The 16,566-nt window shown below is 38.7% G+C and overlaps 1 protein-coding gene across 1 annotated transcript; it reads left to right on the top strand.

The window, feature by feature from the left end:
- Positions 1-90: 90 nt before the first annotated feature.
- Positions 91-16,563, top strand: slc25a12 (solute carrier family 25 member 12). The gene is made up of 18 exons (XM_079627373.1): positions 91-209; positions 972-1,025; positions 2,296-2,441; positions 4,308-4,423; positions 4,855-4,994; positions 6,649-6,795; positions 6,869-7,007; positions 7,478-7,571; positions 9,616-9,700; positions 9,998-10,082; positions 11,537-11,695; positions 11,816-11,868; positions 11,949-12,029; positions 12,103-12,243; positions 12,377-12,515; positions 14,236-14,394; positions 14,484-14,574; positions 15,647-16,563. Exons 1-18 carry the CDS (start codon positions 198-200, stop codon positions 15,852-15,854), a joined length of 2,049 nt encoding a protein of 682 aa, XP_079483499.1. The 5' UTR covers positions 91-197; the 3' UTR covers positions 15,855-16,563.
- The last annotated feature ends 3 nt before the right edge of the window (positions 16,564-16,566 follow it).

A 16,566-nucleotide genomic window follows, 5' to 3' on the forward strand; every position in this document is an offset into this window, starting at 1 on the left:
AATCCAGATAAAATACAATACTAACTACATAAAAATTAATATAAAAAATATTTGTATCGATAATAAAATAAATACATTTTGAGGGCTGCTTGGAAATCTTGTGAGGTGTGCGCGAGCACCTCTGGATCTTCTCGCGCGCACTCAGTCATCGGCCACGCGCCTGCGCGCCCCTACCACTCGTGACGTCAGACAGCAGCATGGCGGCCAAGGTGACTCCAGCGACACTGTATTTGACTGAAAATTGGTGTTTCTCATTTTTATCCGACGACTCTTAATTGCAGTTGGTGTTTATGAGCGGGAGAAAAACTAATAGATGTAGAAATGAGACCTGTAGAGAGAGTGATTAAACGTTTTTAACGGACCGGCGCGAGCATCACTGAGCTTATCACTATCGGGCTGAGACTTTGACTGAATTGAGTATCTGAAGATCATAAAACCATAAAAAAATATCTGAAATCTGCGTTAAACCGTATTAATCGGCTCTCTAACAGCCTTTTGTGTTGTTAGAGATGAGCTTTTGTTTATAAAGTGAAGTCAGGCGTGTAAGGATCATGCCGTGTTGGCGAAATTGGGCTCATTTTATTCTTCAGGGACTCAATGGCTTCATGTGTGTTTGTGTTGATGAATTAGTGGCTGGTTTATTTTTGGTTAACTTGTACTTTTTAAAAACGTAAATAAGTTTTGCATATATTCTGTGCAATATTTGTGAGCCAGGAAGTCCCAATGATATTTAATGTGCCCTTAAACCGCGTAGAGGATTTGGGAATAAATGTAGTTTTCTCAATATAACCCTCTCATCCTAGGAATGAAACTAACGAGTTTAATCATAGACACACCTGGTTCTGTTTGGTTGAAACATACAGTACTTTTCTCTAGATAGGGCAGGGCTGTTGTGACTATAATTATGGGTAAAAGCTCTTTAGTTTCGCATGCCATGGCCTTTAACCTTTTAATTATTTTGTGGCTTACAGGTGCAGTCAACCAAAAGGGCCGACCCCAACGAGCTGAAGGTCATCTTTCTAAAGGTAAGATTAAAGGAGTAGAAATTCTTCTTTATTTTGGTCTAATACCAGGTAATGAGGGTTTGTTTCTAGTTTATACTGTAGTAAATTGAGTCCATTGAGCAGCTTTGCACTGGCTGTGCAACCTTAGATGCAAAAGTCGATAGTGTCATGACTTTGGTCTGTCATTTAATCTTTATTTCCTTAGTCACGCTGCATTTTAAACTGTCGCTGTGTTGTCGGTAAGTTTAGGATGCTTAAGATGTCAAGTTCACGTCAATGTGCACATCATAACCATTTGGAGCCGTCTCCTTTTTCCAAAAGCAACACAGAGAGAGACTTGCATGCTTGGAAAAGTCTAGACGCCTGTGTGTGATTGTGATTAAACAGCTTGTGTGTGTGTATTCTTAATTTTCAAACATGAATATTAGGGAAACACTGTCTTTAAATGTCCTCCAGGGCTTTAATGTTCGTGTATGGATTTGCCATCACTTCTGCCGTTGAGATCTTGTGCGTCTGTCAGCCGAGAGTAGTTGTTTCTTGGGCCGCTTTGGTGTCTGGTAACAGTGACTTGTGTGCGATGTGGCTCTATTAATAGGACTCAAGCATGTAAGATGGATATTTTGGAGGAAGACATGAATGTCAGGGCAATAGATGGATGAGTGAAGAATGTCTTGATAAGGTCAGAGGGCATCTCCCGTCAACATTTTGTCCAGATATTTTTTCTCAAAACTGGAAAATACACAACTTGCTGGGCTGGTGAATATTATGTCACCTTTGCCTAGTTGGCCCAGTAGACGGATGTTGGTACTTGTTGTTACTAATCTAACCTTACCTTACGGTATTGGCACACTATGTATGATATGTATAAGCTATTGGACATCAATAATCTTCGGGATCAATAAAGTCTATCTATCTATCTATCTATCTATCTATCTATCTATCTATCTATCTATCTATCTATCTATCTATCTATCTATCTATCTATCTATCTATCTATCTATCCAATAAGATTGTAGCTGGCTTGTTGCCAAAAAGCAGTTGCCATTGTTATTTTACTCACCGACAACAGTTTTTTTTTTTTTTTCTTAACACTGGGGGAATGCATAATAATACTCTTAAAATATAGTTATAATGGTTTTTAAGCCCTGTTTTATGTATTGGTACATGACATCGATTTTTGAACCATATTTTTGAGGTTCAAAAAATAGCATCACACATGTTTAATCATGCTTCATATCCAACACAAATGCTGTAATTGTGTGTTTTTTATTATTATTTATTTCCCCCTCAGTATGCCAGTGTGGTGGAGAAGGATGGAGAGCGGTACATGACACCCACTGATTTTGTGCAGAGGTATTTGGGCCTCCACACGCAGCTCCACTACAACCCTAAAACTGTGCATCTGCTCGCCGGAGTGGCGGACACCACTAAAGATGGGTGAGACGAACATCATATTTTCTGTCTCTATTTATTCTGTGTTCTAATTATTGATGGTTTGATATGAAGCCTGAACCTTCAGATCAGCTCAGATCTAGAAGTTCACCCACTTTTGCATTATTTTCTGCTGTAGCAGCCAGATGCGAACGGGATCATTTTGAAAATGTATTGCACATACACTACTGTTCAAAAGTTTGGGGTCGTAAGATTTTTAAAAATGTTTTTGAAAGATCAAGGATGCATTTATTTGATCAAAAATACAGTAAAAACATAATTTTTTTGAAATATTACAATTTAAAATAACTATTTTCTATTTTAAAATGTAATTTATTGCTGTGATCAGGGTTCCCGCGGGGTCTTAAAAAGTCTAAAATTCTGAACTTTAAATTTAAGGCCTTAAAACGTCTTAAAAATGACCAGATTTTCAGCCGAGGTCTTAAATTTAATTTAGTCAGGTCTTAAAAAAGTTTTACCCTCGTTCATTTCCTGAAATGCTGGCCACAGAAAGTTATTACAAAGTAGCAAAAAAGTATCGAGTCGTAGCCTTCAAAGCGGAGCTGTAGCAGGGGTCTCTGACACGGCGCTCGCGAGCTCCAGTAGCTCGTGGCCTGATTGGCGGTAGCTCGCCAAGAGGCTGTTCACATATTGCGTCTTTTGCGCGCTCAAGTTCGTTATTTCAAATTTATGGTCGCGCGCCAAGCGCACTCATATTAGAAGCAATGCGCCATTTTTTCCAGGTGGAGTGAGATAAAAAAAAAAAGCTCAAGTTTTCAGAATTCTGCAAGCGCACCGCAGGTCATGTGACAAGAACGAACCAATCCGCTTCACCCTTTCCGTAACAACATTGAAAGCTCAGTCAACATGAAGGATGGGGGTGCACCGTGCACCAAAACACTGCAGGTGTTTTTCTCTTCTCCGTAAATAAATAATGGCTACAGCAAGCGTTTATCAGTGGTGGAAATCCATTAGCTTGCTACTAAAACTTCTTTGTCGTTGTGGAGAGCGCAGTGCATGGTTGCATAGCAACGACAGACGCAACGGGAAAATCGGACCAAATCTTACTATTAATAATAAAAGATAAGCTAATGTGCATTGTAAATGTCAGTCATTTATCTTTTTTTGACATTAATTCTATAAAAGATTATTTAAAGGCTGAAATACGTGAGGTTTATCTTTTTATAAAACCTTTTTTGTCAAAACGTTATTTGAACTTGTACATTAGTAGATAACATGTTGCAAGACACTCTTTTAAAATCTAGCCATCATTTTTTACGTTATTATTTTAATGTTTATGTAAACAAAAAGTGCATATTGATGCTAATTGTATTTGTTATTTGCTGGTTAATGCGTCATGTAGGTCTTAAATTTAAATCTTTATGGTCTTAAAATGTCTTAAAAAGGTCTTAAATTTGACTTACTGAAACCTGCACGAACCCTGTGTGATGCAAAGCTGAATTTTCAGCATCATTACTCCAGTCTTCAGTGTCACATGATCCTTCAGAAATTTTTCTAATATGATGATTTGCTGCTCAAGAAACATTTCTGATTATTATTATTTAAAATACTTGTGCTTCTTAGAAAGTTCAAAAGAACAGCATTTTTTAAATAGAATTTTAGGAACATTATAATCTTTTTTTTCTTTCACTTTTGATAAATTGAATGTGTCCTTGCTGAATAAAAGTGTTAATTTCTTTAAAAATAAAAGCACTTTTGAATGTTAGTGTTCATGGCTTAATTTAGAAAATTCTGTTTTGTACATAAAATTAATGTAGTTGCAAGTGATTCAACTAATGTTGAGTTTAATAGAATTAAAAATTGAGCTTGTGCATGTCCTAATGTATGATTCTTCTGATTTTTTTCTTTTAGGCTGATCTCATACCAAGAGTTTCTGGCCTTTGAGTCAGTGCTGTGTGTGCCTGATGCCCTCTTCATCGTGGCCTTCCAGCTGTTTGACAAGACGGGCACTGGAGATGTGTCCTTCGGTGAGAACAGTAGTGACTGTATATAAATGTTTAGTCTTATTTCTTCTGTACACTGTATTTGTGTGCGCGCTATGTATTTTTACATGCTAACATCAACCTCCATTAAAATCAAAACGGAGTCGAGGGTTTGTGTGGTGATGGAGTTTCCCATGTAGGTTGTTCCTGTTAATTCACTTATGAGGTTTTACTTAATGCTGCCTATGTAGACAACAAGGCAGCTCACAATGTTTTTGAACAGAGCCGTAGTGTTTTAGTCCCTTTTACAGAGTCAGCTGATCATAATATAGTTATGCTAGAAAAACAAGCAGCTTAACCTTGAACACACACACACGTTCATATGTCCAGCAAAGCTATACAACACTGTCAGTAATCCTGTAACGTCTAGTATGGACTGCGGGAGTGTAAATCTGTCCATGTTCGTGTGTTTACAGAGAATGTGCGTGATATCTTCAGCCAGACGACCGTGCACCACCACATCCCCTTCAACTGGGACTGTGAGTTCATCCGCTTGCATTTCGGCAATAGCAGAAACAAACGCCTCAGCTACCTGGAGTTCACCCAATTCCTGCAGGTACTACGCCAAACATTTATACATAAGACTATTTATTGTCATTGTATGCACACAGTAGTACACATCAACAAAATCAATGGAGTCAGCAGTTCTAAACAAGAGGCGTAAAACAAGTAATAATAAATAACAAGTAGAATAAAATAAACAATATAAATATAATTTAAACAACACACCGAATAAACAGTAGTTCAACCACAGAATAGTGTTATTGTAAAGTGAGGTAGTGCAAGAGTACTTTAAAGGGGTCATGAACTGGATTGTTTTATTATTTTATAATGTTGCCTGGGGTGCCCTTATAAAGTTAGTATGGTTTTTACATCAAAAATGGTCATAATTTGGAAATAAAAGGCATTTTTCCTAGCCTGATTTGAACGCTCTGTTTTAAGGGGCGTGTCTGCTGTGTGACTTCAGTGTAAACGCCCACTGCTGTGATTGGCTGACATGCTTGCATATGAAATAGCTAGTATTACATGACTATTACAGCTATCAAGATTAACAAATCGTGAAAAGTATTGTTTAAAGCATTATATTTAAATCTATTCCATCGCATGTAAGGTTGCAGTGATGAGCATTGAGCAGATGACAGACAGACAGTCTGTTGATCGAGTGAATGAAAATATCTTATCATATCAACGCAATTTTTGCACTCTCACAAATGCCTTCACCAAATAACAATGCAAACGCGATGTAAATACAGTAAGAGCTTCGTTGTGCAGTGTAACAGCGTCATTGATTTCATTACGAGTTTTGGCAAGTGTCCAGATAAACTCGCGCTGTGTGATTGACAGCTTGGGCGATTTGGAAAGGGATTTTTCTTTGATCGCTTTCTGTATGTAATTTAATCACAGTTTAAAATAAGATTGTTTTCATCCTTCTGAGAGAATCGATGTGAAGTTGATCGTTTAGTCAGTATTGAATGATTTTGAGAGAAAGATAATCTATCTGAACTTGAATAATTACACATCAGAAATCACTGATCACAGATCAGGCATTAGAATAAACATGGTTACTTACATTTGTGTGGCGTTGCTGGCAGATCCGTGTCGTAAAAGTCTGTTTGCAAAGCCTGTGTCGGAAAATAATCTTCTTCTGCGGAGACGGTGTTTGATTGGTCATAGATCCCCACTTTGAAAAACCTGTCGTTCGCTGGACCTGGTTTCAATAAAAGCTTTTATTGGACTAACAAGGAAGTTTTCAGTTCTGAAACTTACAGGATATTCTTATAGTGTGATGATCTCTTATATGTCAAAAGCTCAAGGAAAATTTGATTTCTCAGTTCATCACCACCCCTTTAAAAACAACATCAGTATTATGGGTACGTGCATGATTGTAAACACTGTTCATAGTTAAACAGATAAAACAGTATATTTTGACGGTAAACAGCACAAACATTAATGCAGCAGCACTATAATAACTAATAATGTTCACTCTTATGTGCCATAATATGTATGCATTAGCAGATATACAGCTCATTTTGTAGTTACGTTCTTTACCTGCAGGGGCGAACAGGTCAACGCTTAACATCCAAATCTTGACCTTTCGGTTTTTGGCAGTGGCGAATTTAGTCATGGGTGAAATCTTGTTTTTTGACAAGTTTTAAGTTCATCCCTCACCCAAAATGTAATTTCTGATTTCTGTGCTTGCGTTTTCATAGGAGCTGCAGCTGGAGCACGCGAGACAGGCGTTCGCGCAGAAGGACAAGGACAAGAGCGGCATAATTTCATCCTTGGACTTCAGTGACATCATGTCCACCATCAGACACCACATGCTCACACCTTTTGTGGAGGAAAACCTTGTGTCTGTAAGTGTGCAGCTCTCTTGTGGATCTGCTGAGATGGAGTTTGTTGTAAAAGGTCTATATGTGCGTCTCCTAGGCAGCAGGGGGCGGCACCTCTCACATGGTGAGCTTCTCCTACTTCAATGCCTTCAACTCTCTCCTGAACAACATGGAACTGATCCGTAAAATCTACAGCACTCTCGCTGGATCTCGCAAGGATACGCTCGTCACTAAAGGTGCGTGCTGTCCGTAATGATAGGGCTGTAAACGATTAATCGCGATTAATCGAAATCCAAAATAAAAGTTTGTGTTTACATAATATACGTGTGTGTATTGTGTATAATTATTTTGTATATATAAACACACACGTGCATGTATATATTTAAGAAAAATTTGTTATTTATATATAAAATAGTTCTATTAATATATAATATAAATCATATAAAAATATATATATATGCATTATATAAATGCAAATATTTCTCAAATATACACATGCATGTGTGTGTATAAATAAATACAAAATAATTATACACAATACACACACATAATATATTATGTAAACACAAACTTTTATTTTGGATTTCGATTAATCGCGATTAATCGTTTACAGCCCTACGTAATCATCTCAGTGTCTGTTCATCTGCACATCAGAATAAAGTAAAGCTAAATTGTCTAACATTTTCTTTCCTCTCTCCATCTGTAGAGGAGTTTGTTCATGTTGCAAATAAGTTCGGTCAGATTACCCCTATGGAAGTCGACATCCTGTTCCAGCTCTCGGGACTGCACTCCCAAACAGGGTATTTTCCTTTTTTAAAACAAGTTCATCCACATGTACATTAAAGCAGCATTATCAGCTGATCAGGTCTTCTGCAAGTCCCCCCCTTTCTATTAAGCATCTCTTATTGGACTGTTCTGCTTTAAATGCATGTTGACAACTATTTTATTTAGTACGATCTCTTTAGAGACACTACAGGTGAATAGGGTAAAAATTTTTAACTAGCAGATATCACCATGAAACTTTCCCAGTTGATTACCTACATTAAGATGAGAAAAAAAGTTTTCTGTAATGTTTAAATATGCAAATTAGGCAATATCTGAGTAAATATGCGCTAATTTGCATATATTAAAATCCAAGTATTGGATAAAGCCAGGTTAAAAAATATTTTTACATTGTGTTCACATATTAAATGGGAATAAAATTACTGAGGGATTTATGGATATCTACTTTTGTTATCTTGTAAATCAGAATATACTGTCAATAGCCTTAAAAAATAGATTTTCGCCATGTTTTTTGGAATAAAATATTATATAAATCAGGCTAGGAATAATATATTTACAAATCCCTCTGTAAATGTCTTCATAATATAACCAGGTACAAGACTGGAAAGTTTGGTGTATATCGGTGCTACTGAAGTGGAGATTTCGGACTTGGAGAATGAGAGAAAAGTCATTTTGAGATTTATCATCAGCCAATGAGATTGCGCATTCAGCCCTTTTACTTTCACGATTGGTTGCTGATAAAAAGGAAATTACCATATTTGGATCCGACAGCATTGTACAGCAGAGAGAGAGCTGTTAGTGTATGTGATGACAGGGTGCAGACAGCGATCGCGGATCATGTTGATTTACAACGCCAACTTTGTTGAATTTAGGAGAAATCTACAGACGCAAATAGACAAAAATAAAGACCTAAATGTGTATTTTGGACTTTTTTTCACCACAAGTCTGAAAGAAGACATGTTACTGAAGACAAATATCCCAAAATCTCAAAATTGACCAGTGAAAAAAAAAAGTTTTTTGCCTGCCGTGTCTCACCTTAAGGACTAGTTCAACAAGATCCTTCCAGAAAGCTCTTTAGAATTTATTAATTTAATTTATTGTATTTTTCAGTTTTATTTAAAGTCGGCATGAAACGGAAGTTGAGATTGTCATGTTTTCCTTGTTGTGACGTATATCCGATTGAAACGGCTTCTAAAATTAGAAAAAAATGTAGGGCGGGGCTTGATTTCGTCCTTCGGGAATTGATTGGATCGTTGGAGGTTGGGCGTTGCAAACAAAATGGAGGCAGATTTGAATGCCAGTTTACATTCAGTTGTGGAGGATTTCTCTCCACCGGACTCCCCACTGTTACCCTCCCATGAAGGATTTCTTATTGAGGAGCCCGGCGACGAGAACGAGGACGAGCAGCTAAATTTTCAGGCAGGAATCAGCCCATATTTATATTTAACGAGACAGACACCGATAGGCTAGCCGCACCCTCATCGTCTCTGGCCGCACCCTTTCGCCACGGCACGTGACCGAAAGAGAAGAGAGGTCGTTTCGAGGGGGGAGGGAAGGGTAATGTATTTGATTTGAAGATTATAAGGGTAGATGAATTAAAAAATAATAATTAATTGCACAGATAAATCATTTATAATAATCACTACAATATTACATATAAAAAGAAGATTTGTCCAATTTGATTTCATGCCGACTTTAATTTTGTTTGTTTTTATTTTATTTATACAACTCCATAGAAAATGCAGCTTCTGTCAAGAAAAGCCTTCGCTGCTGACGTGCTATTAAAGTTTCTGTAACACTTTATTTCAGTGGTCCACTTTAGACAGTCTACTAACTATAAGTAACTTGTCAACTAACTCTCATTAGAGTATTAGTAGACTGTTAGGGTTCGTATAATAAGTTGACATGTAGTTGCAAAGTTACTTATAGTCAGTAATGTCTGTTGGGGAGCATCAATATAAAGGGATAGCAGATATTAAGCACAGACTACTAATACTCTAATGAGAGTTAGTCTACCTACCTATCATCTGATCAGGTGTTTATGTATGTTATGATGTGTAGACGATTAAACCTGGCTGATATCGAGAGGATAGCGCCACTGGAGGAAGGAGCGCTGCCATATAATCTGGCTGAGGTGCAGAGACAGGTGAGTTTATCTATATAGACGATCAGATAAGAGTCTATTAGGGTTCATTTAAATGTGTGTGTGTGTGTATATATTACTGTGAGAAAATTGTTATCAGTGAGATTGCCTTAGCAAACACTGCTAATTATGGCACAAAACACCTTTTACTTTGGGTAAGGGATTTGAAACCACTCTCACTTTCTTCAGAAAATGTAAAATCCTGGTTTAGATTTATTACTCAGGCTGCTTTCATATATCTAAACAGACATACAGTGCATTTATCTTGATAGCTCACATGCTGTTTTCCTCTGTGTGCAGCATTCGCAGGGGGATGTATCTCGGTCTGTGTGGCTGCAGGCAGCAGAGTCCGCGTACAGGTTTAGTCTGGGATCCATCGCTGGAGGTAAGATGTTACACAGCGAATTGGATTGAGGGCATTTTCCCTACTGTGCGTTATGTATTTCCTTATGACAAAAGAAGGTGGTAGTAGGACGTTAATCATTCACTCTTTTATTTCACATCAAAGCAATAAACCAGGATTTGCTACTTGCAATTGCTAGGTGGTCTTAGGACATTTTATGGCCAAACATTTGGATATATGCCAGCCAGTGTACAAGAGGACTTTTTTTTGCCCAGTTTCTTAGAAGAGATTTAAAATCTACAGTACAAGTTCATTGTCCGTTTTTAAGTGTATGTTTCCATATTACTGCCTATAGAAATGGACTAAAAACCACTGAAGTCCAATTTCATGGGTCGTGTTTCATAGCACACTATCAGGCAAAGGTTTGGGGTCAGTAAGATGTTTTGGTCACTTTAGATTAGGGTCCTATTCTCACTATTAACTACAACTTCTGCCTCAAACTCCTAATTACTGCTTATTAATAGTTAGTAAGGTAGTTGTGTTGTAAAGTTTTCTTTGATCGAAGCAGAGACCAGTGAGACAGTTGGGATCGCGTTCAGAAGTTCTTCTTTATTGAGCGCGGCTGCAAGTTCGTCCAAAATCAGTCTGAACTGTAACAGTGTTCTTTCAATTTTATATCCTGCCTTGGGCTGGCAGGAGCTCCAAGGGCCAGTTTCAGTGATCTAACAAATACAGAAAACAGGACTGACCGGACTCTCTTGCTGGAAGTTTCGCAGCTGATCTAAACATTTAGTCTCTTCACTTTTGTAGTTTCCTAAATTAAACATTTAATAAATTTGTTATCCTTCAGTTGTTATGTTTAGGTATTGGGTGGATTAAGTGTGGTCTCGCAGAATAAGGCATTAATATGTGCTTTATGTTTACTAATAAACAGCCAATATCCTAGTAATATGCATGCTAATAAGCAACTAGTTAATAGTGAGAATTAGACACTAAACTAAAGTGTTACGGATGTTTTTTTTAATTAATACTTTTATTCAGCAAGGATGCATTAAATTGATCAAAAGTGACAGTAAAGACAATTATAATGTTTAGAAGATTTCTGATGCTATTCTATTCGTCAAAAAATTGATCAGTTTCCATAAAAATATGAAGCAGAACAACTGTTTTCAACATTGATAATAATCATAAATGTTTATGAGTAATGATGCTAAAAATTCAGCTTTGATCACAGAATTAAATTACATTTTAAAATTGTAATAACTGTTTTTACTGTTTCTTAACACATACATGCATCCTTGGTGAGCATAAGACTTCTTTAAAACCAAATCTTACCGAAACCAAATGTTTGAATGGTAGTGCATATCTACTTCTATTTCAAAAGTTCAAGAAAACTGTGTTCCATGTCTCTTCACATGCACAGGTTTTGCTGGTTTAAATTGATAGTACAGTGTGTGTTTGAGTGTACACACTTTAACCTGTGTGTTTGTTTATAGCCACTGGTGCCACAGCCGTGTACCCCATAGACCTGGTCAAGACCCGCATGCAGAACCAGCGCTCCACTGGCTCCTTCGTAGGAGAGCTCATGTACAAGAACAGCTTCGACTGCGCCAAGAAAGTCCTGCGATACGAGGGGTTATTTGGCTTTTATAGAGGTTGGATTTGTGTTATGCTGACATCCCTGCTTCAGAAAAACCATGTAAAGTGTCTTCATGTTTGTTAACACGGATCTCGCTTTCTGTGTCCTACTCTTCTTCTGTTGTCTGTTTGTTCAGGTCTTGTACCCCAGCTCATCGGCGTGGCTCCAGAGAAAGCCATCAAGCTCACTGTGAGTCTCATTAAACTGCCTGTAGAAAGTCGTTTCTGACACTAAAGCCGATTACATGAGTTTCTGTGTCTATCTTCCAGATGAATGACTTTGTGAGAGACAAATTTACCACAAAAGATGGTACGATACCTTTGTTTGCTGAGATTCTCGCCGGTGGATGTGTAAGTAACACAGACCTGTTAAACTGGGGTATGTTGTACTTCATTGGCTGAGCGATCTGTCTCTGTCTATCAGGCTGGTGGCTCGCAGGTGATCTTCACCAACCCTCTGGAAATCGTTAAGATTCGTCTGCAGGTTGCCGGTGAGATCACCACCGGCCCCAGAGTGAGCGCGCTCAATGTGGTCCGGGACCTCGGCTTCTTTGGCCTCTACAAGGTGGGATATGCGATATGTCTGTCTTTAAGACTTTGAATCCAAGCAAAATTGACATTGTAGCTTCTCACTGCTTGCATTCAGAATACAGTGTGTAAACTAATAACACATGAATGTTACTGGTTTTCCTCCACAGGGTGCTAAGGCTTGTTTCCTGCGTGATATCCCCTTCTCTGCCATCTATTTCCCGGTCTATGCTCATATGAAGACACAGCTGACGGATGAGGACGGCAGACTGGGCCCTCTGCAGCTGCTGACCGCTGGTGCCATCGCAGGTCAGAACATGACTTCAACTTTGTGATGCTGGCCCAGTTCAATTTCAGTTAAGGACTGGTTGCACCCTTACAATAACATTTCTAATACATTTGATTTTTTAAATTAATAAATAATAATACAAATAAAATTATTTGTATGGAATTAACATTAACCTCATCTATTTTTTTAAATGCAAGCTATTTGTTTGTTTTATTCTGAATGATTCATCCATTTAATTTTTTTATTTGACCTCATAATTTTTCTACATGTCTCGTTTTCTCTTTCTTTCGCGTCTCTACCCCGAAGTGATAAAATTCTGTATAAAAATTTTCAGGCCAGATGAGTAGTTTAAGGCTTGGTTTTGTAGGGAATTACAAACCTGCGCACATATATTCAAATGCGCATAACTATAGAATTAATTCTTAATGCGCACGTGAGCGTCATCTTGTTTCTCACAGTGAATCAATCAAAACTAACTTTAGCTGGAAAATATCTTTATACAAAACCACTATAAAGCCAAAACAATCTCTGTTACCTTAAAATTATCCGTTTATCACTGTAAAGCCACTTTGAAACAATCTACATTGTTAAAAGTGCTATATAAATGAAGATGACTTGACTTGACTTTTGCATTCTTGATGAAATGGCGCTTTTGCATTACCAGTACCAGCTCGACTTGCCTCGTCTCGGCTCACGTTTCGCTCCGTTTTCCATTGCATATAGTACTTCCACAATAGTACCTGGTCGTCATAGCGACGCGACACACACCCGCTACCCACACACTCAGGACAATGGAGGAAATCGAGTGTATGCTGTTTTACATAATATTAGTAATGGGTATATCACGCAATCTCTGGCAAAACAATTAAAAAATGTCAGGCTTATTCAGGATACTCCGTCTGGCGCGTGCAATGATGATGCAGTGAATACAGTGACGAATACAGTGACCAATCAGCAGTCTGCCGTGTTTCACGTCACATTTTAGTATCGCCTCAGCTCGCTTAGAACCTCGCTGAAGGTGATACGAAAAAAAGTACCTGGAAGCAGGTACCGGTACAACTTTTACACAGTGGAAAACCAAACAAAGGCGAGTCGAGCCGAGGCGAGCTGGTACTGTGCAGTGGAAAAGCGCCATTACACTGTGGGTGTGTGTAAGTGGGTGTGTCTATTTTGCACTCTTGATGTTTTAGAGTTTATCCACTTCGTTGGTGTGTGTGATTTTATTTAGTTTTTCTGATTTGTGGATTGTCCCCCCCAAAAAATTGCTTTTTGTTTTCATATTTTCTATATTTCCATTAATTTCCTATGGCAGTCATATTCGACTGTGAACATATTCGACTCATTCATCCTATCTATTTTTTATTGCATGTTATTAGTCTTATTGTGAACGATTCATCCGTGTACGTATTTTATTTTTATCTTAAAAAAAATTCAAAACTCGATCTTCCGTGTAATGACTTCTCACTGCCAATGTAAGCAGGACTTCTCCAATCATTTACTCTGCTTAAACCCCGCCTCTGCATCTCATATTCATCTTCTTGCAATTTTGAGTGCAACAGAATCCAAACAACTGAAACACAACCTTTGTTCTGTGTCACAATACAGAAGAAAAGATCTTCCACTACTTCAGTTTCATAACTTTTTTCAGACTAAATGAAACTGCATCTGGCCAGATTTCCTGCTTTAAGTTCAGATGTTCTGTCTTGTATTAATAGATGTCTGAATGATTTTAATTGACAGGTGTACCCGCTGCTTCACTTGTCACCCCTGCTGATGTCATCAAAACACGACTGCAGGTGGCAGCCCGCGCTGGTCAGACCACTTATACCGGAGTGATCGACTGCTTCAGGAAGATCTTAAATGAGGAAGGCTTCCGAGCACTATGGAAGGGAGCTGGAGGTACACACACACACACACACACACACGTCACAGATTTCACTGCTGTCTCGTCCATATTCACTCACAGTCCTCTCTCTGTCTTCTCGTAGCTCGTGTGTTCCGTTCATCTCCTCAGTTCGGTGTGACCCTGGTGACCTACGAACTCCTTCAGCGATGGTTGTACGTTGACTTCGGAGGACAGTAAGTGTTGATCATGTTAAACACACTTTTTACAGCTTGAAACTGGAAATATTAGGTTATGTGTTTCACCAGAGGATTCACACAGCATGAAGACATCATGCTTAATCTGATAGCTGATATACGCACTTTCATGTGAATTCTGTATGAATGTGCCTAACGCTGATTGACTGAATAATGTTGACTAACATGTAGGGGGTTTTATTTTTGCGCTTTTGGTCAAACATTTTAAGAAGTGTGAGGGGTAACTCGATTTACGCTGCGCCGTCACCTTCCTGTCGTCATGTGCGTATTACGTTGCTTCCTGATATCATCACGTGAAACGAAACCATATCCAATCAGAAAGTGAGATGATGGAAGACTGAAGCATAACAAACGTAGTCATGGCGTAGCACAAAGTGAAATTGATGTGGACAGCAGAGATGGAGGATCAGCTTGTTGATTTGTGGCAACAGCACGAATGTTTATACAACGTGTCGTGTAAAACCTACTATAATAGATTAGACAAGGTGAAGAGTTGGTCAGAAATATTTTTATTTTTAAAAATAATTTCCCCCCCGTGAATTTTTTGTGAAAATCATTCCAAACAATCTCATCGCAATTTCTTCCTGCATATCGTCCGCCTTGCTTATTCTGAAGTCTCACGAGATTTTCCTGTGTTCACAGTCGAGACTGTTTGTGTGTGGTGCGCTGTCTTTGTCACATCATGGCACACCACACACTATAAGAGCAAAACGGTTAAATGGGCTTTATGCACAGCTGCACTACTTCCTGAACTTTAGCCAGCTCCTTTGTTTCATGTCTGCCATTATTGGACAAACTGATTAATCCAGGTGTGTCTGATTATTGTTGTTGGTCAGGCACACCTGGATTAATCAGTTTGTCCAATAATGGCAGACAGGAAACAAAGGAGCTGGCTAAAGTTCAGGAAGTAGTGCAGCTGTGCATAAAGCCCATTAGGATTTTTTTGTCCTCATGTTTGTGGTCTATCACATTTTGAAAATCCTATAAGATGTAAAAAATCTTTTGGTGTGTACCCAGCATAAAGCAAAAACTTGTTTTCTTCCCCTTCCAGTCGCCCTGCTGGTTCTGAACCAACGCCCAAATCCCGGATCTCTGAGCTTCCTCCTGTCAGTTCTGAGCATGTCGGGGGTTACCGCCTGGCAGCCGCCACCTTTGCCGGGGTGGAGAACAAGTTCGGACTGCACCTGCCCAAGTTCAAATCCTCCGGGGTCACGACCATTCTCCCCGCAACGCCCAAGGAACAAGCTGGCGCATCATAAAGTCAAGCCCCGCCCACCATGGCCTTGTCCTCCAATGGCTGCATGCCTCCCTCCCATTTGCCTACATTTTTCCACACTTTATTTTCTCGTTCATTTCTTTCAGTTTTTAGGTGGGGGACATGGGAAATTCTACTCGTTTTCAGAGTCTTGTTGCTTTAACCCATATCAGTGCCTCAGTTTTGATGAAGAACACTGGTTAGAGGTCATAGTGTGTTTGCTAAAGCACAGGGTAGATGTTTGCCACACTGATCAAGACCTAAAGCGACACATGCAGTGAATTATCCATCAAGGGCCCTAGAGAAGTTCATCATCAGCCGCTGGCTAATAGTGACACGCCTGAGCTAAAGAGCTTCTCGTGAAACACTCCTAAAAGAAAAACCGATGGTTTTATGTGTCTCCGCTCCCCAAGACGCACATTCGCTGCTTTTGAGTTTTAGTCTCATGATTTCTGATGTATTGTTGTGAGTGAAGCATGCTGTAGTGCTTTTCATTTGCCCATTCGGCTTTGCGTAGCTTTGCACATGTACTGTATATACATGTACATCTCACGCACAGAGACATCTCTCTCTCTCTGCGTCACACTGACTGATGTACAGAGCTTTCCAAACTTGTGATCAAGGAAATCATGGTCGATTTGAAAAGTAGAAAATAATTTAAATGCATTTAATTCTTGTATTTTATGGAAATAAATCAACATGGTTCCATTTTATTT

The sequence above is a fragment of the Phoxinus phoxinus genome (assembly GCF_949152265.1).
Source record: "Phoxinus phoxinus genome assembly, chromosome: 11".
In the NCBI taxonomy this organism is placed as follows: domain Eukaryota; kingdom Metazoa; phylum Chordata; class Actinopteri; order Cypriniformes; family Leuciscidae; genus Phoxinus; species Phoxinus phoxinus.